Source organism: Rattus norvegicus, chromosome 4 (genome assembly GCF_036323735.1).
Source record: "Rattus norvegicus strain BN/NHsdMcwi chromosome 4, GRCr8, whole genome shotgun sequence".
Taxonomy (NCBI): domain Eukaryota; kingdom Metazoa; phylum Chordata; class Mammalia; order Rodentia; family Muridae; genus Rattus; species Rattus norvegicus.
Window position 1 is genome coordinate 42885845 of NC_086022.1, and position 25937 is coordinate 42911781.

The following is a 25937-nucleotide window of genomic DNA, read 5'->3' on the forward strand; positions in this document are numbered from 1 at the left end:
ACAACTGCTCCACAGTTGGTGGAACCCTCTGGGAAGGATTAGGAGGTGTGGCCTTCTTGGAGGAAGTGTGTCAGTGTGGGGTGGGTAGGGATTGGAAGTCATTTCCCATTAGCATGCTCATGCCCAAGTTTGCTCTCATTCCCCTGCTTTCTGCCTCATAGTTGTCTTGCGTGTAAGCTCTGACCCATTGCTCTGTGCCATGCCTGCCTGCTGTTGTCATGTTCTCGGCCATGATAGTCAGGGACTAACATTCTGGTACCATAATCCCCAATTAAATGCTTCCTTTTAAATCCTTAGGTTGTGGTGTTTTGTCACAGCAGGAGAAAAGAAAACTCAGACAAGACTATAAATTTGTTATAATGCATCTAGACCTTGGTAGTTATGTCTCTTTACATTCTTATTTTGATGTTTATATAATTGGATTTTTGCTTAAATTTTTGTAGAACACCTCACATAGTTTATTTTTGATTGCTATTTAAAAATGGCTACTTTGCATTGTTGAAATACTCTAGATATTTCACTGATTTTTCTTTTTCTTTCTTTTTTTGGGTATCTTGTTTTATCAATTACTGAGAATTGCTCTAAGACTATTTTCTCAAATTTCCTTTATAATTTTCTCTATTTTTGCTCATATATGTTTAGATTAGTTATGCTAAGGCTTTTTCTGCTTGCTTTAGCATATAATTTTGATTTGCAGGTCTGCTCCTTGAGTCCAACCCATTTATTCTGCTTCATTCTGTATGTGGTAGTTTGTTAAACATTGCCACTATGCTTATAAAACACGGCTATAAATATTTCCCCAGAAAGGACATATGCTTTTCCTCTCTCTAATACAAGGAGGCTAGGTGAAAGAAGGAACACTTGGATCCATCAGCAGTAATTGGTCTGGAATGGATCTAAATTACCTCTTTAGTGAGCATCAGTTTACATTTGGTTTCAGATGTTTTGAGAGTGAGTGAGTGCTCTATGTATGTGGAGAGACAGCTCTCAGAGCAAAGAGCAGAGATCCTTCTCTGCATTTTCATTCCATTCCAAGCCCCTCATGCTGCTGCTGAATAGAAACCAGGAAGAAAATATGAGGAATTATACCTGAGGTTTGGTTCTTTAAAGATTCCAACCTGTCCATGTGGTAATGGTTGTTTAAATGAAAACTGCCACCTCAGGGTCCCACTCCTCCGTCAGGCTAGACGTGCTGTGTTCCCCTACTTAGGTGTAGCTTATTAATTCTACCTTCTTCATTCCTTTAAGCCACTGTGCATCCTTTCTCCTTCAGACTTTGAAATAAATTTAGATTTTAATAGCACTACTACTCGCCTTATAATAAGGTAAGTTGAATACTGTTGTAATTATGTGTATGCTAATCTTAAAGCAACTTTGCTATTTGGTGTATTCAGGATTCAGATTCATGTAATTGCTCCTGTTAGTCCTTGTATTTTTCGGGGGTTTTGTTGTTGTTGTTTGCTAGGTTTTGCTTTGTTTTCAAGACAGGATGTTTCTGTGTAGCTCTGGCTGTCCTGGAACTCACTTTGTATATGAGGCTGGCCTGAAACTCAGATCTGCTTGCCTCTCCCTCCCATGTGCTGAGATTAAAGGTGTGTATCATCATGCCCACCTACCTCTTGGTACCTTTTAATCATGTTTTCATTATTTATTTCCTATTTATTTCTTTTAAACTGAAAACTAGGTCTAAATGATTGTTATAAGTCAAATTTTTTTTTTACAAAAAATCTTATTAGATGAAGCTGCACCTGCATATTACGCACAAGCTCCTGAACGTTTATAGTAAACGCTACCAACTGGTTGAAGTGGTGCCTGTAGATCCTGAAAATATGTATTTACAGTTTTTCTTTGTAGTTAGTAATAATATACAGAATGACATTTTGGCTTGACGATCAATGTGGTCTTTAATAGCATTTCAACTAAACTTACTTCCGTTTATTAATTGTCACATTCGCAGGTGCAAAGTTAAGATATTTTAAAGGTATATCATTCTTTAATACTTATATCCTGTCATCGTTTTATAAATCAGTATTTTCCTTTATAAACAGATCTTAATTATATATTTTCCAAAACTCCTGAGGTGTGTTTATTTAAAATTCTTTTGTTGAGCAATTTTTACAGTAAACAGTGTGTATGAGGGTTTGAGATGCTATGCAGTATCACTGTGCTCTCCTGTGTGCCCTGACTCCATAACTTATTCTGCTGTGGCTGTTGCTGCTTTGTTTCCTTGGGGAGGGTGGGGCTCATATAATTCCATCTTGCCAACGAGAATCAACCAAAGCTTGCCTTAAAGTTCTCATTCCTTTTGAGCAATTTACTTCAATCCAGTACAAAATAAGTATTACTTTCCTTGCCTAAGGCATATGATCTACCTTTTCAGAGTCCTGTTTTCTTTTAATGAAAGTTAGAATGAAAGTAACATAAGATGGGCAGCTGGGTGTCCTTTATGTTACATCAACATTGTTTTTGTGTATGTGAAGAGAACTAGAAACACATGAGAGAAGGAGGCAGAGAAGAAGAGCGATCAAACATACTTAATGCCAAATGCTCCAAATCCAATATTTACTGAGCACTGATGTCAAAATGGAAAATTTTCCATGTTCATAATCAAAATTTTAAAAAGACTGTACACATTAGAAGCAAGACAAGGGAATAACGGTTTGGTAAATTGTGTATCAAATGGATAAATCAGCATGAAAGTATTTTTAAAAAGCTAAACTAAACTAGAAATGGAACTGTCACATGACCCAGCTATACCATTCTTTCATGTATATCTGAAGTCACAAAATACAAAGATGGTTGTGATTCATATTTGTTGCTGTATGATTCACAGTATAGCCAAGAAACAGAATCTGTTGGGATGCCTACCAATAGGAAAATAGAAAAAGAAAATATTGTGTACATGCACAAAAATAATGGTATTTTGCAGGAAAATGAATGCAATTAGAAAATTATTATTATAAGTGAAATAAGCAAGACAGAAAGACAAATATTAAATGTTTTCTCTCAAATGCACAAAATAGATTTAAAATTATAGGTAATTGTATGTGTGAGTGTGTGTGTGTGTGTGTGTGTGTGTGTGTGTGTGTGTATAACTATGTTTTTTGAGGTTGTTGTTGGGGTACGTTTCTTTGTTTCATTTCATGTTTTGGTATTTTTTTGTGTGTCCTATTGGTTTTGTTTGTTTATTTTGATTTTCAATGTGTGTTTGAGAGAAACAGACAGACAGAACAAAATATATGCAGGGTAAAGACATGGGAAAGATCTGGAAGTAGATGGGTAAAGAAAAAAAAAAACATGAAGGGACCGACCGGATAAACAGTTCTCTGCACCCAAATCCCGTGGGAGGGAGAGTTAAACCTTCACAGAGGCAGACACACCTGGGAAACAAGAAGAGACTGCACTCTGCACACATTACTGATTACAGAGGAAAACACCAAACGCCATCTGGAACCCTGGTGCATGGACGCACCCGGAAAGGACTGCGCAGATCTTCCTGGTGGCTGCCGCCACGGAGAGCTCATAAGCAACACCCCACGAGCAAACTTGAGCCTTGGGACCACAGGTAAGACCAACTTTTCTGCTGCAAGCGACCTACCTGGTGAACTCAGGACACACAGAGGCAAAATTCCTTTAGGACCAGGCACTTCCGGTATTTAGCAGGAGTCCCAAACCAGCGGATCGCTGCCCGCAGCAGCTCTCTGCTGCCACAACCCGTGGGAGAGAGCCCTCACCGCCTGGTCAGGTGGGCACTCCTGAGGCTGCAGAGAGGAAGAGACCACCAACACTGCCCACCCCTGCCCACACCCCTGGCCTAAGAGGAAACTGTATAAGGCCTCTGGGTTCCCGAAGAGGAGGGCCCAGGAGCAGGACGACCCCTGTGCCTGAGACACCGCCGGAAACTGAAGGGACCAACCAGATAAACAGTTCTCTGCACCCAAATCCCATGGGAGGGAGAGCTAAACCTTCAGAGAGGCAGACACGCCTAGGAAACCAGAAGAGACTGCACTCTGCACACATCTCAGACGCCAGAGGAAAACACCAAACGCCATCTGGAACCCTGTTGGACGGAAGCTCCCGGAAAGGGCGGCGCAGATCTTCCTGGTGGCTGCTGCCTAGGAGAGCTCATAAGAAACACCCCACGAGCAAACTTGAGCCTCAGGACCACAGGTAAGACCAACTTTTCTGCTGCAAGCAACCTGCCTGGTGAACTCAAGACACAGGCCCACAGGAACAGCTGAAGACCTGTAGAGAGGAAAAACTACACGCCCGAAAGCAGAATACTCTGTCCCCATAACTGGCTAAAAGAAAACAGGAAAACAGGTCTACAGCACTCCTGACACACAGGCTTATAGGACAGTCTAGCCACTGTCAGAAATAGCAGAACAAAGTAACACTAGAGATAATCTGATGGCGAGAGGCAAGCGCAGGAACCCAAGCAATAGAAACCAAGACTACATGGCATCATCAGAGCCCAATTCTCCCACCAAAGCAAACACGGAATATCCAAACACACCAGAAAAGCAAGATCTAGTTTCAAAATCATATCTGATCATGATGCTGGAGGACTTCAAGAAAGACGTGAAGAACTCCCTTAGAGAACAAGTAGAAGTCTACAGAGAGGAATCGCAAAAATCCCTAAAAGAATTCCAGGAAAACATAAATAAACAAGTAGAAGCCCATAGAGAGGAGTCACAAAAATCCCTGAAAGAATTCCAGGAAAACACAATCAAACAGTTGAAGGAAATAAAAATGGAAATAGAAGCAATCAAGAAAGAACATATGGAAACAACCCTGGATATAGAAAACCAAAAGAAGAGACAAGGAGCTGTAGATACCAGCTTTACCAAAAGAATACAAGAGATGGAAGAGAGAATCTCAGGAGCAGAAGATTCCATAGAAATCATCGACTCAACTGTCAAAGATAATGTAAAGCAGAAAAAGCTACTGGTCCAAAACATACAGGAAATCCAGGACTCAATGAGAAGATCAAACCTAAGGACAATAGGTATAGAAGAGAGTGAAGACTCCCAGCTCAAAGGACCAGTAAATATCTTCAACAAAATCATAGAAGAAAACTTCCCTAACCTAAAGAAAGAGATACCCATAAGCATACAAGAAGCCTACAGAACTCCAAATAGATTGGACCAGAAAAGAAACACCTCCCGTCACATAATAGTCAAAACACCAAACGCACAAAATAAAGAAAGAATATTAAAAGCAGTAAGGGAAAAAGGTCAAGTAACATATAAAGGCAGACCTATCAGAATCACACCAGACTTTTCGCCAGAAACTATGAAAGCCAGAAGATCCTGGACTGATGTCATACATACCCTAAGAGAACACAAATGCCAACCCAGGTTTCTGTATCCTGCAAAACTCTCAATTAACATAGATGGAGAAACCAAGATACTCCATGACAAAACCAAATTTACACAATATCTTTCTACAAATCCAGCACTACAAAGGAAAATAAATGGTAAAGCCCAACATAAGGAGGCAAGCTATACCCTAGAAGAAGCAAGAAACTAATCGTCTTGGCAACAAAACAAAGAGAAGAAAAGCACACAAACATAACCTCATATCCAAATATGAATATAACAGGAAGCAATAATCACTATTCCTTAATATCTCTCAATATCAATGGCCTCAACTCCCCAATAAAAAGACATAGATTAAGAAACTGGATACGCAACGAGGACCCTGCATTCTGCTGCCTACAGGAAACACACCTCAGAGACAAAGACAGACACTACCTCAGAGTGAAAGGCTGGAAAACAACTTTCCAAGCAAATGGTCGGAAGAAGCAAGCTGGAGTAGCCATTCTAATATCAAATAAACTCAATTTTCAACTAAAAGTCATCAAAAAAGATAAGGAAGGACACTTCATATTCATCAAAGGAAAAATCCACCAAGATGAACTCTCAATCCTAAATATCTATGCCCCAAAAACAAGGGCACCTACATACATAAAAGAAACCTTACTAAAGCTCAAAATACACATTGCACCTCACACAATAATAGTAGGAGATTTCAACACCCCACTCTCAGATCATGGAAACAGAAATTAAACAGAGACGTAGACAGACTAAGAGAAGTCATGAGCCAAATGGACTTAACAGATATGTATAGAACATTCTATCCTTAAACAAAAGGATACACCTTCTTCTCACCACCATATGGTACTTTCTCCAAAATTGGCCATATACTTGGTCATAAAACAGGCCTCAACAGACACAGAAAGATAGAAATAATCCAATGCGTGCTGTCAGACCACCTCAGCCTAAAGCTGGTCTTCAATAACAATAAGGGAAGAATGCGCACATATACGTGGAAATTGAACAATGCTCTACTCAATGATAACCTGGTCAAGGAAGAAATAAAGAAAGAAATTAAAGACTTTTTAGAATTTAATGAAAATGAAGGTACAACATACCCAAACTTTTGGGACACAATGAAAGCTGTGCTAAGAGGAAAACTCATAGCGCTGAGTGCCTGCAGAAAGAAACAGGAAAGAGCATATTTCACCACCTTGACAACACACCTAAAAGCTCTAGAACAAAAAGAAGCAAAAACACCCAGGAGGAGTAGAAGGCAGGAAATAATCAAACTCAGAGCTGAAATCAACCAAGTAGAAACAAAAAGGACCATAGAAAGAATCAACAGAACCAAAAGTTGGTTCGTTGAGAAAATCAACAAGATAGATAAACCCTTAGCCAGACTAATGAGAGGACACAGAGAGTGTGTCCAAATTAACAAAATCAGAAATGAAAAGGGAGACATAACTACAGATTCAGAGGAAATTCAAAAAATCATCAGATCTTACTATAAAAGCCTATATTCAACAAAACTTGAAATTCTGTAGGAAATGGACAATTTCCTAGACAGATACCAGGTACCAAAGTTAAATCAGGAACAGATGAACCAGTTAAACAACCCCATAACTCCAAAGGAAATAGAAGCAGTCATTAAAGGTCTCCCAACCAAAAAGAGCCCAGGTCCAGACGGGTTTAGTGCAGAATTCTATCAGACCTTCATAGAAGATTCATACCAATATTATCCAAACTATTCCACAAAATTGAAACAGATGGAGCACTACCGAATTCCTTCTATGAAGCCACAATTACTCTTATACCTAAACCACACAAAGACACAACAAAGAAAGAGAACTTCAGACCAATTTCCCTTATGAATATCGATGCAAAAATACTCAATAAAATTCTGGCAAACTGAATCCAAGAGCACATCAAAACAATCATCCACCATGATCAAGTAGGCTTCATCCCAGGCATGCAGGTATGGTTTAATATACGGAAAACCATCAATGTGATCCATTATATAAACAAACTGAAAGAACAAAACCACATGATCATTTCATTAGATGCTGAGAAAGCATTTGACAAAATTCAACACCCCTTCATGATAAAAGTCCTGGAAAGAATAGGAATTCAAGGCCCATACCTAAACATAGTAAAAGCCATATACAGCAAACCAGTGGCTAACATTAAACTAAATGGAGAGAAACCTGAAGCAATCCCACTAAAATCAGGGACTAGACAAGGCTGCCCACTCTCTCCCTACTTATTCAATACAGTTCTTGAAGTTCTAGCCAGAGCAATCAGACAACAAAAGGAGGTCAAGGGGATACAGATCGGAAAAGAAGAGGTCAAAATATCACTTTTTACAGATGATATGATAGTGTATTTAAGTGATCCCAAAAGTTCCACCAGAGAACTACTAAAGCTGATAAACAACTTCAGCAAAGTGGCTGGGTATAAAATTAACTCAAATAATTCAGTAGCCTTCCTCTACACAAAAGAGAAACAAGCCGAGAAAGAAATTAGGGAAACGACACCCTTCATAATAGACCCAAATAATATAAAATACCTCGGTGTGACTTTAACCAAGCAAGTAAAAGATTTGTAAAATAACTACTTCAAGACTCTGAAGAAAGAAATTGAAGAAGGCCTCAGAAGATGGAAAGATCTCCCATGCTCATGGATTGGCAGGATTAATATAGTAAAAATGGCCATTTTACCAAAAGCGATCTACAGATTCAATGCAATGCCCATCAAAATACCAATCCAATTCTTCAAAGAGTTAGACAGAACAACTTGCAAATTCATCTGGAATAACAAAAAACCCAGGATAGCTAAAACTATCCTCAACAATAAAAGGACTTCAGGGGGAATCACTATCCCTGAACTCAAGCAGTATTACAGAGCAATAGTGATAAAAACTGCATGGTATTGGTACAGAAACAGACAGATAGACCAAGGGAACAGAAATGAAGATCCAGAAATGAACCCACACACCTATGGGAACTTGATTTTTGACAAAGGAGCCAAAACCATCCAATGGAAAAAAGATAGCATTTTCAGCAAATGGTGCTGGTTCAACTGGAGGGCAACATGTAGAAGAATGCAGATCGATCCATGCTTATCACCCTGTACAAAGCCTAAGTCCAAGTGGATCAAGGACCTCCACATCAAACCAGATACACTCAAACTAATAGAAGAAAAACTAGGGAAGCATCTGGAACACATGGGCACTGGAAAAGATTTCCTGAACAAAACACCAATGGCTTATGCTCTAAGATCAAGAATCGACAAATGGGATCTCATAAAACTGCAAAGCTTCTGTAAGGCAAAGGACACTGTGGTTAGGACAAAACGGCAACCAACAGATTGGGAAAAGATCTTTACCAATCCTACAACAGATAGAGGCCTTATATCCAAAATATACAACGAACTCAAGAAGTTAGACTGCAGGGAGACAAATAACCCTATTAAAAAATGGGGTTCAGAGCTAAGCAAACAATTCACAGCTGAGGAATGCCGAATGGCTGAGAAACACCTAAAGAAATGTTCAACATCTTTTTCATAAGGGAAATGCAAATCAAAACAACCCTGAGATTTCACCTCACACCAGTGAGAATGGCTAAGATCAAAAACTCAGGTGACAGCAGATGCTGGTGAGGATGTGGAGAAAGAGGAACACTCCTCCATTGTTGGTGGGATTGCAGACTGGTACAACCATTCTGGAAATCAGTGTGGAGGTTCCTCAGAAAATAGGACTTTGCACTCCCTGAGGACCCAGCTATACCTCTCTTGGGCATATACCCAAAAAATGCCCCAACATATAAAAAAGACACATGCTCTACTATGTTCATCGCAGCCTTATTTATAATAGCCAGAAACTGGAAAGAACCCAGATGCCCTTCAACAGAGGAATGGATAGAGAAAACGTGGTACATCTACACAATGGAATATTACTCAGCTATCAAAAACAATGACTTTATGAAATTCGTAGGCAAATGGTTGGAACTGGAAAATATCATCCTGAGTGAGGTAACCCAATCACAGAAAAACACACATGGTATGGACTCATTGATAAGTGGCTATTAGCCCAAATGCTTGAATTACCCTAGATGCCTAGAACAAAAGAAACTCAAGATGGATGATCAAAATGTGAATGCTTCACTCCTTCTTTAAAAGGGGAACAACAATAACCTTGGCAGGGAATAGAGAGGCAAAGATTAAAACAGACACAGAAGGAACACCCATTCAGAGCCTGCCCCACATGTGGCCCATACATATACAGCCATCTAATTGGACAAGATGGATGAAGCAAAGAAGTGCAGGCCGACAGGAGCCAGATGTAGATCGCTCCTGAGTGACACAGCCAGAATACAGCAAATACAGAGGCGAATGCCAGCAGCAAACCACTGAACTGAGAATAGGACCCCCGTTGAAGGAATCAGAGAAAGAACTGGAAGAGCTTGAAGGGGCTCGAGACCCCATATGTACAACAATGCCAAGCAACCAGAGCTTCCAGGGACGAAGCCACTACCTAAAGACTATACATGGACTGACCCTGGACTCTGACCTCATAGGTAGCAATGAATATCCCAGTAAGAGCACCAGTGGAAGGGGAAGCCCTGGGTCCTGCTAAGACTGAACCCCCAGTGAACTAGATTGTTGAGGGGAGGGCGGCAATGGAGGGAGGATGTGGAGGGGAATACCCATAAAGAAGGGGAGAGGGAGGGATTAGGGGGATGTTTGCCCGGAAACCAGGAAACTGAATAACACTCGAAATGTTTATAAGAAATACTCAAGTTAATAAAAGAAAAAAAAGAAAAAAAAAGAAAGAAACATTATCTAAATATACTATATAAAATTTTTTAACAAAAAAGAAAGAAACAAAATAATACAAAATAAAGAAATGTAACACTGTTAAACTTATACAAAGGATTAAAACAGCAGAATTCATATTTGTTGTGGTTAAATTGATTAAAATGTTTCAATACAATGAATCACACTGTTCTTAATAAAAATATATGTTTTATGACTTCAAAAAATATCATGAAAGCAAAATTTGAATTGAATGAACTTGATTTGGATGGGTAAAGAGCTGGAAGAGTTGGGATAAGAGAAACTATAATTAGAATAGATTGTATAAAAAAAATACCTCGTTTCAACAAATACATAAATTGTAAAGGGATTAGGTTCAGAGAGATGTTAAGTCCCCTGGCTGTTTGTCCAGAGGACCTGAGTTCAGTTCCACTACCCATGTCAGGACACTCACAACTCCTTCAAACTGTAGCCTCAAGAGACCTAACATCCGCTTCTGGGTTCTTCAGGCCTGAACAGAGATGGTAACCACACACACACTCACACACACACTCTCACACACATACACACACACACACACACACACACTCACACACACACTCTCACACACATGCACACACATGCACACACACACACACACACACACACACACTCTTAAGAAAAGTAAGTATAAAGAGGGGAAATTTGAACGAAAGCCACTGTAAGATTGAAACTACAGTTTCCCAGACAAAACAGTTTTCCTTCTGAAATTCACTTTACAATTCAGTCACCATATAGAAATCTTCTGATTTCACCACACTGACGACATCAGTCGCAATAGTGTTCTACTTTCTGACTTCGACATTATAAAGTGTACTAAGAGAAAATAAATATCCACAGTCAACACAAATGCTGACATACCCCAAAATCACATATCAAAAATTCGGGGTTTTGAAACTAGTAACACATTTTCAAGTTTAATTTATTGAATTTTTTACTTCAATCCAAATGTATTATCTAAAGAAGTTTTTATATTATGGGTGAGTCCGCCATCATTTTATCTTGTGTAAGTTAATACTTAAAGTATTTAAAATCATATTTTATAAAATGTTTAGACAAAATTAAACATGTGAAAAGGTGTTTTCATTAAGAAAGGTAACTGAAATAAACCTAGACCAAATGAGACACAAAGAAGAAGAGGATCTGAAGAGTGACCTACATATCACTTGGAGCCCGTATACTTCCCACTGTGGTATAATAAACTACATGCCATTTTACATTTAAACGTTAGAATACATTGGAAACCAAAAGTACCAGGTTTTAAAACACTCACCTACAACACCATTCAATGCGACCTTCACCCTCGCAAGTTTTTGCCCAGTGATTATCTGCCAAATTTTTCATTGCAACAGCATATTCACAAAGTGTTTCTGCATCTTCACAGTGTTCTCGCCAAATCTTATCAAAGTCTCCCACTGTATACAAAAAGAAGATGAACTAGATTAAATTTATTTAAAATGTGTGAGCTAATTTTAAAAAAATAAAATTTATAAACGAAGTATACAAAAGTCATCAATTAAAACTTAGTAAAGTTTTAAATATTGTTTTACGACTGATGATCTGAACAATCAAAATTGGCTGTTTTAAACAGATTTACATAATTGAACATACACAGAAAGAGAGGGGTAAGTATATGAGCTACCTATTCCTAAAGCAAATCTATGTTGGCAGGGTACAACCATGTCTGGAAATTCAAGCATTCATTTTCACAGTATCTTTGCATTCTACAGTCTTGAAAAGAACACCAGAAGCACCTGTGTTTTCCCTGCCCCACCCATTGTTCACGGATCAATGCATGTTACAAGCGTCTCTAAAATTTCAAGCTTTTGTTAATGCTCTAAATAAAACCTATTAAGCAAGTGGCTAGAGGGGACATGTTTCATTTGGTAAAATGTTTGCTTTGCAAGCAGAAAGACTTGAGTTTCCATTGCCAGAAGCCACAGAAACAACCCTGGTGTAATAGTTAAAGCTTGTAATCTAAGGGATGGGCAGGGAGAGACAGGTGACCTTTCTGGCTTACTGACCATAGCTGGCCAGCCAACATGGTCCAGTTGGCCAGTTCCTGTGTGGCGATATACCTCCACTCCAAAGACAATAAAAATATAAGGTGTATGGTAGCTGAGGAATGACACTTAAAATTGTCTTCTGTGTTTCAACATGCACATATACAAACACACACACAGGTTGCTCTCCAACTATTACTTTTTAGTCTTTAAATCAGTCATCATCACATTTAAGATAAAATTCGAGACATCACTGTGAAGACTGATAATGACTGAAGAATTATTTGGCCAAATGAAGCAGAACAGGGTAAAGAATTAAAATTATCTGAGTACCTTGGTTCACCATCTTTAAACAAAGAAATTGAGTTCTATCATACAATATTTAAATCTAGGTATTTATGTAGTAACAAAATATACATGTACAAGAAATAGACAACTGTGTAGTTAATTATATTTAAAACTCTTGCTCAAAGCAAGATTGTTTCTTTTTTTCTATAACAGAAAATAAATAAAAATAGTTTAAATTTAACAATCAACACATTTATTCAAATTTGAAAAACAGCCAAACAATTTTATTTGCTGGCTATTTAGTTTCACAGATTAGTAAGTACTGAATTGAAAACCCATTTATTACCTCTCCAGCCTGACTATCTCCATAAAAACAAGTAAGGGCACAGACATATTCATATACATTGTTCAGTAAAAAGGATGAAGGTATCAATAAATTACAAACTGAAGACTGATTTTAATACTAAAGTATTATGCCCTTAATAGATTAATATTTTTAAAAGTCACTAATATTTGTGAAGGTACTGGGCTCTTAATTTGTTACACATCAAGTTAGCATTATTTGTCTCCTTAAAAAGCATATGAAATTTTTCTGAATTCTCAACAATTTCTTTTTTAGCAACATCTGTCAGATGTAGTGGTTTAAGACTATAAACAGAGTAAGAGGTCTTCAAGCAGCACTCTGGTTAGCGCTCCTTCTATACTCCTATGAGCACTCATAACATTACTCTTCCTGAATTTACCCATCAAATGTGATACTAAATGATTTAATACGGTATAGTGCAGTTTTAAAAATGGTTTATTATTTGAGTTCTACATCTTAAACTTTAAAAGACTCTTTGAAGTTGTTTCACTACCCTATATAACACAACATTATACAGAAACACTTCAATGAATCACGTGTGTTTGCAAATGTGAGTCATTTGAATAACAATTCATTATCAAATGTATTTCAAAGAACTTGTATGTGCTGAAAATAGATTTAATTCTTGCAAGACTTGATTTACATTCTACATGGTAAATAAAATTTAAAGATTTGGATACTTGTACTCTATTTGGAAGAGTCCTAAACTATAGCAGTAAGGGAATGGGGGGAGAGAGGAGAGAGGAGAGTGGAGAGGGGAGGGAAGGGGAGGAGAGGAACAACAATCAACAAAGCAGGAGAAAAAGCTAACCGCAGTATAGGGGTGTTCTGGAGACACTGCTGGTGAGGTCACCACATCCACAATGCTACTACATCTAAAGGGCATCTAAAGGGCAGGAAGCTTGAGCACTAACAAACTATCCTGTTCCCAGTTAACTGGGAAATGAGAATGCATTGAATTCTGATATGCACTTACTGTAGAGGGACATAACCACTGAGGGTGACAACAGTTCTGGAGAAAGGTAACAGAAAAATAGCACACACTCAAAGCACAACTCTTGTCACGGATGGTGACTCTGAGCTAAGTTTGTCCATTACACCTGAGAACTAAGGGTTGTGATATGAGACACTACTGCCCTCTATTAAAGCGTCTTAGTGTCCTTACCATGTCATTTTAGACTCTGAAACTTGATTTACTCTATAATTAACTACTACCTAGAAGATGCAAAGGCGATTGTAACTACAGAGAAACCTATTTCCCTATAGCTTTTTAGAAGGCCTCTGTATTCCCCATATTAAACAAAATTAACTTTAAGTAGTGCTTTTCATGTAGTTTTGAAGTTTATTATCGGCTTATCTGAAATGTGAAATGTCATTCTCAGGCTCATTAAAATGTTTTTGTCTCTTTGCTCACTGCAGGTGGAGGAGAAGTCCCAGCTATTAATTCTTTGGTAGTTGTTCACAGGCTTTTTAAGAAAATCTTTATACTTAAGGAAATAATCTGAGTAAAACCAAGAAATTATAAGAAGTTTCTTATAGGTGAGGAAAATGAATCTGCATTTTTACATGTTGGGATCATCTCTTTATAAATTATATTCTTCTCAGTTATTATCTTTATTCTCATTCTTAAAGGTTATAAATATAAAGCAAAAATCTGAAATTGAATGAGTATAACTGTATGACTAATTTATGACAAAACTATATCAATCTTACTATGGTAAGGAATATGTAAGGACTCATAAAACTCAATACCAAAATTATACCAGTCTTTTTAAAAAGTGGGTAAAGGAAATAAAGTCACATTGTTTTCCTAACCAGACATATAAAAGGATTACCAGGCAAATGCAAAGATGGTCATCATCACTAGAAATTAAGCAAATGCTAATTAAAACTACATGTGATGGCTAGCATTAAAAAAGAAGAAACTACATGTGGGGACAAGGGAGTCTATATTCTATGTGCTGAGAGTATAGTTCAGCCATATAGAGGTTCCTCAAAACATCCCAAAGTTTCTACCCCTTCCTTTCTCCTCTCTGTATATATGAGAAACAAACCCCATACGTAAAAGAGATTTTCCATTCTCATGTTCACTGTGGTATTAAATCGCGAGATACAGAAAAAAACCTGTGTTTATCAATGGGTAACAAACTAAAGAATTATATAACGAAGCATCATTCTACCTAAAAAAGGAAATCCTGGCACTAGGTCATTACCCTCCATGAGATATACAATCGCAGAAAGGCATACATCACAGATCACTTATATGTGGAACCTGAAGCAGATAGCTTAAAGATATACAGAGTAGTGTGTGCTCGTCAGAGGTTTAAGGAGGAAAAGATGAGGACACAGACATTGGTCAAAGAATAAAACTACGTTACGAAAGAATAAGCTTTAGAGATCTAATATACAATAAGGTAAATAATTAAAATGTACACATTAGTAAAGTAGTAAATTTTTATGGTCATATACAACCAAATTACTATCTTGTGATGGATGGTAGATTGACTAAGGAATCATTATATAAGGTACATTTTTATCAAAATAGCAATCAATTTCTTACCATGACCTCTTTTTAAATTATTTTATATATAATAAGTATATCTGTGATACACACACACACACACACACACACACACACACACGTACACTATTCAATCCACTTAGTGTTCCTCATATGTATGCATTTAGTGCTGACAAGTTGGGATTATATAACATATCATGGGGTTATTTCCCAGATGATAACTCTTGGCAGCTTAGCCTGTAATCGATGATATATTACTGATTTTTAAATGATCATATATTATTCTAAGTATATAAAACTCCAAAAGATAACTATAACAACAGATCCTAAATGGAGCAACGAGTAGAGAGAGAAGGAAGAAAAGGGAATTCTGGGAGTGATGGAAATATTTTTGTATTTGATGGCAATGATTTCACAAATGCGTACAACTTTTAACATTCATGGAGTTCTTCTGCACATTAAATGGAAGGAGTCAACTGTGTATAAACTACATGAGTTTCAAACTGATGTACAATGACCATTACAAATGCTACAAAATTAAAATAGTATCATGAATTAGTCTACGGATTAAAAATATAGTTCCTTAGCTTCAAGGCCAAATTCTCAAAAAGAAATCCGCCAGAGACCTAATACTTATGTCAGTCTTCAACTTTTAGGAATTCAGAGTGATCCTGATATGACAGGCATACTACCAAATACGGCCACAGGTGCATTATCTCTAGAAGATCAGATTTCAAATGACTTTTAAATGCTATTGCTTCAAACATGAAGAAATAAAACTGATGACTGAATGGGGAAAAGTTAGGTTCTAATCACCATATCACACTTCATCATTTGCTGTTTTGAGTTGATAAGCATTCATGAATAGGAACAAAGAGCTGAGCCAGCCAGACTACAAGGACTGTACTGACCACAGACAGATGGGCTTTTGTCAGTCAGATGCTGTCATGTAGTCTCTGCAACTGCATTATCCCTTAGGTTTTTGGTAGTCGTTCTCATCTCTGTTGGCCAATTCTCAATGCACATTTCATTTAATGGATCTAGATTGTGAACCCTAACACTTTACAAATAAATCCACTGTATATTCACGGCTCAAAACCACGAGCCTATATATAATAGCAAGGATGTAGAGTCAAACTCCTCTGAAACAATATAAAACATCGTGAAACTTGGGGCAAAGTGGAGTCCAATTAAATTTAAAGAGCAAAATGATACATGAATTAACCCTGATAGCTACAAGTACAATTTTACTCAGTATATCTTTATGAAGCAGCCTTTTGTAAGAAGCATTTATGATTGAGAAACTTTATTCAAAAAAAAGAAAGAGAGAAAGAAAGAAAGAAAGAGAGAGAGAGAGAGAGAAAGAAAGAAAGAAAGAAAGAAAGAAAGAAAGAAAGAAAGAAAGGAAGGAAGGAAGGAAGGAAGGAAGGAAGGAAGAAACTTCATTCAAGGTGCTGGAGAGATGGCTCAGTGGTTAAGAGCACTGACTGCACTTCCAGAGGTCCTGAGTTCAATTCCCAGCAACCACATTGTGGCTCACAACCATCTGTAATGGGATCTGATGCCCTCTTCTGGTGTGTCTGAACACAGAGACAGTGTGCTCATGTACCTAAAATAAAGAAATAAATCTTTTTAGAGAGAGAGAGAGAGAGAGAGAGAAAGACTTCATCCAAACTACAAAAGTCTGACTATTTTCTGTAAGGAAGACAGTGTAAGAAATCAAGACCTTGTTACTTGTTTCTTCTTTGTGAAAAATAATTTTTGTACATGTATATGTACAAAGATCACTTGGTTGGTGTAATATCAAACTTGAAAATAAAAAGACTTATGAAAATCTTTCCAAAAGTTAATTTATATAAGTAGGAAACTGCTACATAAGTGGGAACCAGCGGTGCTCAGACACATCTTTACAGGTATGAGAGTAACAATTTATTCTAAACAACCCCTGTGATGGACATGAATAAAGCTGCATTTGAGGTACCAGAAGGCAGTATACCGGTGTTTCTCACAAATTACATTTTTAATTACCATAAACTTGGCCTCCAAAATTTAACAGAATGATAAAGGGCCATAAAATTTCTATCTGTGAACTCAGGGTATACAAATATAAGTGAATATATAAACAACTACCATACTTCAATATAAACATAGATATTATTATACCCATTAAAATATTCCTGATTTTTGTAGGCTAAAAACATTTTTAAAAAATTGGAATAATGACATAAAGGAATCAACGTGTAAGCAGGGCAGAGTACCAAGAGGAAGAACAGAAGTTACTACATACAATAAAGCAAACGTATTGTTCAAATGTATTTCAGTGTAACTTGTCAACTGTCACCGTACCTGTGTCTCCAGTATTTGTAATTTTAAGTACATAAAAAGGGGAATGTTCAGAATAGCTTGAATCACTAAGCGGAGATAAAGTCATCAATCTACTCAACAAGAGAGCATGTCTACTAGCTGCTCCTATATATGGATCTTCAATCTATGTGAGGAACGATGTTAGACAAAAGGTAGAAGTCTACTGAAAGAACTAAGCTAAGTGGGAACGAGATGAGAAATCCTCATGCCAACTGTGGTGTGCACAAACACAGGCACTTATTTATATGGAATCTGTGCTAAACATTCTAAGAAGCTAGCCTAAATGACTACTGTAGAATTTAAAGAGATTTCTAATATTAAACCAAAGTATTTCAAGATGAGGTGAGGCAGATTGCTTGATTTATCTATTTAGGAACCATTATAGTAATAATAATAATGATAATAATAATCATTATTATTATCATTATTATTATTATTACTACTATCTCTATAGTTATGTTATATAGCCAGGCTGACTTCTAACTCTTCAACTTCAAGCTTCAAACTGTTAAGTGCTGGGACTAGAGACATGTTCCACCGCGTTTGGCTAATAGCTAGAATTTTCAATGTCAAGAAAACAATACATGGTTAAACTTCCTGGGCATCAGTACTCCTAGTTTCAAGATGAATATTTTAGTAGTGATACAGGAATGGGAATGGAATAGGGCAAAGGATAATACCGAGGAGCAAACCAATTCTTTTTTTTTTTATCTTATTTTTCTTGCATATTTCATGTATTTACATTTCAAATGTTCTCTCTTTTTTCCCCTCTCCCATACTCCCTTTCCATTCCCCCTGCTTCTCTGAGTAGTATGCTCCCACTTCTACCCACCCACTCCAACCTCAATGCCCTAGCCCTGGCATTCCCCTACACTGTGGAAATGCACCTTCACGGGACCAAGAGCTTTTCCTCCTGTTGATGCTGGACAATGCCATCCTCTGCTACATATGTGGCTGCAGTCTGGGTCCCTCCATGTGTACTCATTGGTTGGGTACCTTCAGCTCCTTCAGTTTTTTTTCTTACTCTGGAAATCAGCCTGACAGTTCCTCAGAAAATTGGACATTGAACTACCTGAGGACCCAGCTATACCTCTCTTGGGCATATACCCAAAAGATGCCCCAACACATAAAAAAGACACGTGCTCCACTATGTTCATAGCAGCCTTATTTATAATAGCCAGAAGCTGGAAAGAACCCAGATGCCCTTCAACAGAGGAATGGATACAGAAAATGTGGTACATCTATACAATGGAATATTACTCAGCTATCAAAAACAATGACTTTATGAAATTCATAGGCAAATGGATAGAACTAGAAAATATTCTGAGTGAAGTAACCCAGGCACAAAAGAACATACACAGTATGCACTCACTGATAAGTGGATGTTAGCTCAAAAGCTTAAAATACCTAAGAAAAAATTCACAGATCATATGAAGTCCAAGAATCAGGAAGACCAAAGTGTGGATGCTTCATTCCTTCTTGGAAGGGAGAACAAAATACTCATGGAAGGAAATACAGGGACAAAGAGTAGAGCAGGGACTGAAGAAAAAGAAATCCAGAAACTGCCCCACCTGGGCATCCATCCCATATGCAGCCACCAAACCCAGTCACTATTGGAGATGCCAAGAAGTGCTTGCTGACAGAAGCAAACAGATTTTTAATGCTGTCTTTCAGGCAGGCCAGCTACAAATACCACCTTTGATATTCATGTAACTTGAGGATGGTTAGGACCCTGCTAATTTTAGAAATTGGAAAGAACTAATAAAAATGGGAGCTCCAGAGGTTTTTCACCATAAAACAGAAACTTCTTAATGTCACTGTCAATGATTAAAGTCTTAAATGTGAGATTGTTCTTTGAACAGCACAGTATGATTTTAGGTTAATTTGTTATATGTGACAAACATATCTTATTATATCTATGTTATATAACATATCTATGACAGAAAGGGCATTTCCAAGCACTGAATTGTTCTAAATTAATATAAATGCTCTAAGAGATGGATGTGACAGGGGCTGTGTGAAACATTTGCCTGTATTATTTAGAAATTAATATAGGTGCTTATTTTAACTACAGAAATACCAAGAAACAACCAAACGAATTCTAAAAAGTAAGGAAAAAAGAAATTAATATCTGAAATTAAATTATGCATTAAATCTATTAAAGGGGCATTTAAAGACTACTGGTATGGATATTGTCCTTAAAAATAAATAACTCTTTACATAGCAGTGTAGCAAAAGTACTGAGTGTAAAAAAATCCCTAGTCTACTTAGCTTTCTCAACTGACCTGTCCCTCCTTCATACTAGGGTTTTATCCTAGAAGTGAAGCATTGTATAGGTACACAAGAATGAGTTTAAAACACAATCAGAGCTCCAGACATGGGTTCATTCTTTTACATCAAACTGTCTAGTTTATAACAAAATAGCCTTGGTTCAGTGTCCCACCCCACAAAGGGGTAAAACAGTTGCCTGCATCAGAAGCAGACAAGAAACAGTTAAACATGTTCTCATATCCAACTTACAGAATTGCTTTCTGGGGGGCCTAAGAATTGGCATTTTAAAGTTAACATAATAGTGATGCTCACTAATGCATAAGAAACCTGACATTAGGGCTGGAGAGAAGGCTCAGCAGTTAAGGACACTGACTGTTCTTCCAGAGGTCTGGCGTTCAATTCCCTGCAACCACGTGGTGTCTGATACAGGCAATCTGATGCCCTCTTCTGGTGTGTCTGAAGACAGCTACTGTGTACTCACATACATAAAATAAATAAGTAATTATTTAAAGAATAAGAAAACATCATATTAGATAGAGGAAGCCACAAACAGGATATACACAAAACACTGCACTTAGTCCAATGTTGAGAATCAAAGCCAATCATAATTTCTTAAAGAAAGTAATAATCATGATTGGCTCTTTTCTTGAAGACTTTACGTTATCACTTTGAGTACTTAAATAGTAGGTATAGTTGTGCAGTGCTACAACCTAGCCCTGAGGAAACTCTGCTCCCTGTGTTCTGGAACAGCTCCACTCTTTCCTCTCACCCTTACCTACTCCTGGCTTCAAGCACCACTGAGCACATCAGGCACTCCTCCACTTGGCAGTGCATTTGTTTGTTTATGTACTGCCCTCCATATAGAAGGCTTCCAGGCTTCCACTTCCAAAGAATACATCCATTCTCAAGCACTGTCCCCATCCTTACTCTAAGCCAATCTGCCTGTCTGCCCTGTTCTCACAGCACTCTGACTCAACCATATATAATACATTTCTAAACTGGAGGCTTAATAGCTGCCTACACTTTCCCAGTCACAAACTCCTTACATTATTGCTGTCTTTTCCTCTTTCCTTTATGAAAACTTCTTAGTCTACCCTTCAAAATATTCTTAGGTTTTTTTTTCTCACAATCATGACAGTTTCTTATGTCTTTATCAACTTTAAATCAGACGACCATCCAGAGCCACCTACCCCGCCTCCTCGAGATTACTTCCTACTGTGCTTCCACTTCAGCACCGACTTTTTTGTCTACTGCACACTTCATGGAATGCTGTGTTTTGAAGTGTCATAGAAATATCCTATAGAGTTCCAAAGATGTCACTTAAAATGGACCCAAGGCTGAGACCACAGCATTTGGGTTTTTGCTTGGTTTTTTGCTTTAGCTTGTTAAATAACCAAAGGACTTATATTTATGCTTTTGTATTAATTTTTTAAACTATAACCCCCTTCCTTGCAGAGATACATCAGACACACAATGACAAAATCAAATAGGTAATATACACTGCACACCTACTGTGTGCTCTTCACTTAATCAACAGCATCAGTGTTCCTGTTAGTGATGATCATTATATAGTGTTACAGATATTAAATGAATTATCCTTTCATTTCCCCTCTGCAAAACATGTCTAGGGCTAAGTTAACCAGACTTTTGATGGAGAATCTGCATATTTTAGTGAACAAGCAAAGATTCTCATATGCCTGTGTGCATACATACACACTTTTCTGATTCTGTATCATAATGAGTAGTAACTAGGAGGAAAGCATAAAAATGAAAACTGTGAAAACTCACTTGAAAATAAAGTAGACAAAAAGAAGTGGTTCAAACTGTATTTTGGGTCATAGACTTGGTCAATTTATTAAAACAGCTATGGAGAGAATACTGAAAGAAAAGGAAAGTTAAAACAATCCATGATCCTAATTTTTAAAACAATTCAAATATTGTACTTCATGCAAAACATCAGTATTATAATTCTATTAATTTTAAGGCTGTTTTGGTTTTAGTTTTAAATTATCTCTAATTTAAAGTTACCATTTCCCCCACAATTTTCTCATCTCAATAGTTGGCCACAAAAGATGTGAGAACTGGAGAAACATCTCCATCAATGTGTTCAGATTCCAAACATCATATACAAGAGCAACTACAATCTTACCAATCTCAAGACAGCCTGTCTACCCTAATTAGTGAGCTCTAGGTTCAGAAAGAGACCCCTGACTCAAAAAACAAAATGGGTAAAACTGATGTTGACTTCTTGCCAACACAGGTACATGCACAGTCAGAAACACACACACACACACACACACACACACACACACACACACACACTCACACACACACACACCCCAAAACTACAGAGAAAACAAAAACAAAACTGAAAATCTACATGGCTCCTGTTTAGTTCTTAGTCAGATACACCGAACAAGTAAACCTGACTAATCAACAAAGTTCTTGCTTAGAAAACAAAATTAAACTAGGTATTTCTTATAAATAAACTGTCTATACACCTTCCAATCAAGTTAAAATATTTTAAGTTGCTGGAGAAGTCAAATTCCAAAATTCTATATAGCATATTTGTGTAAGCATATTTTCCTGCATATAAACTCAATCTGTAAATTTCTTACCCACAAATGGCTGGACATCAAAATATCCCCTCATTACCAATTCTAGGAACTGTCCTCACATTTTCTTTTAGTAACTTAGATATATAGTACCATCTCAAACACTGACCATTACACTTTGAGTGGTGACAGAAGGCAGGCAGTCAGACGGAGCAGGGTGAAAAAGTGGTCACAAGTGCCCTAGATATGCTTACTCACCTTCGTAACGCAGTAGTTCCCTCTTCCTACCCACGCTGCCCATCACTGTCAACACTTACCAGCTGAACAGATTAGAGCAATGGAGGAAAAACCCATCATAGCAGAAAGGTCCTGTTTTCACTTTTCTTTCTGTGGCATTTCCAATCCACAATCAGAAACATACACAAGGTAAACTCTATTCTACCCTATATTCTTTATCCTTACTTGTGTTCTTACTCTTCGGGAATTGCTGTTTCCCTTTTCATTCTACCCCAGTCTATTTTTCATTACCAGAATATCCCTGAAAAAATACTAAACTTCCATTCCCACTTCCATTGTTCCATTTCCATAGACAGCCCAGACCCATCAACTTAGATCCTTTTTCCTTGCTCAACTTTCAGTGTTACTTCCTGATCTTCGTTTCTTCTGTAGTCTAACATTATGTTACCAATACTAGGATGAGAGATGAGACGGACAGTCCATTTCCCATAAAATAATGATAAACTGCCTCAGTTTCACCAAGTTACTTTGATCTTTTTAGGACTGAGTTTACTAAACTATAAAACTGAAATTATGAAATTTGGGATATACACTAAATAAATCTCCCTAGTATGCGTCCTGTCCTTTATGGAGATGCAGAGACTATAGACCTGAGATAAAAATATAGACAATTTAAGATCAGCCATGTTTGAGAATCATTAATGAAAATTATGGTTTCCTATAGTCTGACATTCCAAGGTTTTACGTTGAGAAATTTTACTGTATTCCCTGGTAAGAAAACTGTTATGAGCTTATAGAATACATTTATGACTGGAGACCATCAGTACAATACTATGCCCGGAAAGTAAAACACCTAAGTCATTGATGGAATTCAGGGCATTAAAATGTCAAAAGATTTGCTTCATGCAAATGCTTAGACTGCCAGGACATCTCAGATCATTTGTTTCTGAACTCCATGCATTGCTTCCCATTCTGGGTATTTCAAAGGATCAATCCTCATTGTGAACCAAGTGTCCTCCTAGCTAGAATTTAGGCTTAAAGACATGTTTAAACATGTGAGACTAAGCACGCATAAACAGCAGCTTAAAGAGATAATGACACATTAGCAGTGTGTTAAGTGGAGCCTATTCGTTTATGAATAAATGAATAATGAATAACAATGAAATTATTACAAAAAGGTTAAGAATAGAATCCGAATTATACACTAGCCATTCTCTTTTAAAAGATGTGCCATAAATTTGTACAAAATGACATGATAAATTGAAGAAAATTGGGTCCACTTATTTCCTCATTTCTTCAAACAACATAAAAACCAATAGAGAATGCCATTATGTAAGTGCATTTTGTGACTATCAAGAATGATGCAACTGTTGCTATGGTAACCACTCATTTTATTGAATTGCGGTTGGGAATTAAAGTATTTTCAATAAAAAAAATTCAATACCTTAATATGCTTGCCAAGGCTTTTCTACTGGTACCTATCAAACAATAGCTATTAGCCATCTTTGGGGATATCAAATGGTCTCTATTAAAAGCCAGCTAAGTTGTCAAGGAAAGAAACTTTGAATGGTGTTAAAAATAAAACACATCAACGACACTCAAAGGAAGATAGACTTGACTGAACTTTCAGAGTAATTGAAAAGTGTACGTAACTGAAAAGTGACATGATCTCACAAGTCTTTGTTCCTTCACTGTCATAATTTTTCTTTTAATCTAAATTATTAACTAGTTAAAAGACTGACATTAGAACCCTGCTGAGTTTTCATTTTGCAACTAAGCTAAAGAAAAATCCACTGAAAGTAGCCCATTTTAACACTCAGCAGAATTTTTTTCCCCTGAACATATGAAGAAAAATGCAAAGTATCACCTTCCAAGTCTTATAAAGTTGCTTTGTTTGTAAGCCCTTCTTCACAAAATGCCAGGATAACTCATAAAATTCAACTATAGACATTGTTCCGGCAAATGCGCAAGACAGAAAAGCTGCCTCCATGAAGGAGGGGGCTGTACCTATGGCCAGCTTCAATGGCATCCGTGTCTTTCAGAGTCACTGTGGTTAGAGATAATTCAAAACTGTACAGTATTTTAAGAACCTGTCCCCGATCTCTTCCTGGACTACCTCCATAAACTTGAAGATGGAGCTGCGGTGGAGGGAAGCTACCTGCCACCCTTTCTTCCCCGTAAAACACGGTGAAGCACCTTGAGATCTTCTGCTGGGCCTGCTGACTTCGCAGCCCTGGACGCCCAGGCAGGGGAGGCCTCAGCACGGCCTTGCCAGGGAGCGAAGAGGAAGAGGGGCTGTTGCCAAGCCGGCTGAACAACAGGCTGGTCCAGCGCAGAAGAGTGAGGGGCAGCTTCGCTCCTGCCAGTCTCTCTCCTTCGTGGATTTTTTCCCCTGTCTTCGGGTCTTACCTGAAAGCCCCTCCCTCCCTCTGAGTGTGTGCTCGATGACAGTGGTCTCAGCCCACCGCTGGGGACAGGGCCTAGGCGGGTGGCGACTGCCCATTAGGGCTCCGGGAGCCGATAGCCCGTGGCCGGCTGGTCGCGGCCTGGGCAGACGTGCCGCCCCCGTGTATGTCAATGGTGGCCTGTGAGGCTAGAAAGAGCTGACCCAGCCGGGGGACCCGCCTCCCCTCCCCCGCTGCCTGTTTACCTTCGCGGTATTTCTTGCGGAGCCGCCGGTGGACGCTCTTCACCACCCCGGACAGCTTCTCCTGCTCCAGCTTCCGCTCCTGCTCCCGGGGCTGCGCGGCGTTCGGGGGCCGCTGTCCGCGCGCTGCGCCTCGGCCACCCGGCCCCGGCTCCATAGCGCTGCCGCCGCTGCCGCCGCCCCTCGGGCCCCGCGGTCTCTCCCCGGACGGAGGAGGTGGGGAAGGAGGAGGCAGCAGCAGAGGCAGCAGCCGGAGGAGGCCGAGGAGCCACAGCTAAGGCCTCGGGGGCGGTGTCTTCTCAAGAGCGCAAGGTGATTGGTGAACTTCGGAGGGCTGGGTGGAAATGGAAAGGGACAACGACCAATGGGCAAAGGGCAGCGGCGGAGCGCCGGGTTGTTTGGGAAGGAGCAGCTGAAGGAGGCGGAGAAAGCACTGGGCTCCTTGCCAGGCCACGCCCCGGATGCTGTGCGGAGGAGCCCGGGCTGCCTAGGGGAGGAGGCCTATGGTGTGGGGT

The 25937-nt window shown here is 38.5% G+C and overlaps 1 protein-coding gene across 1 annotated transcript in view; it reads right to left on the reverse strand.

Annotated features, from left to right (window-relative positions):
* Bmt2 (base methyltransferase of 25S rRNA 2 homolog) overlaps window positions 1-25702 on the reverse strand; it is a 63827-nt gene extending 38125 nt beyond the window's left edge. Inside the window, exons 1-2 of the mRNA NM_001109221.3 lie at window positions 25426-25702; window positions 11446-11587 (exon numbers count right to left, since the gene is read on the reverse strand). Of these exons, the coding sequence (NP_001102691.1) occupies window positions 11446-11587; window positions 25426-25579 (296 nt within the window). The 5' untranslated portion in view covers window positions 25580-25702. The remainder of the gene's footprint in view (window positions 1-11445; window positions 11588-25425) is intronic.
* Window positions 25703-25937: the final 235 nt, after the last annotated feature.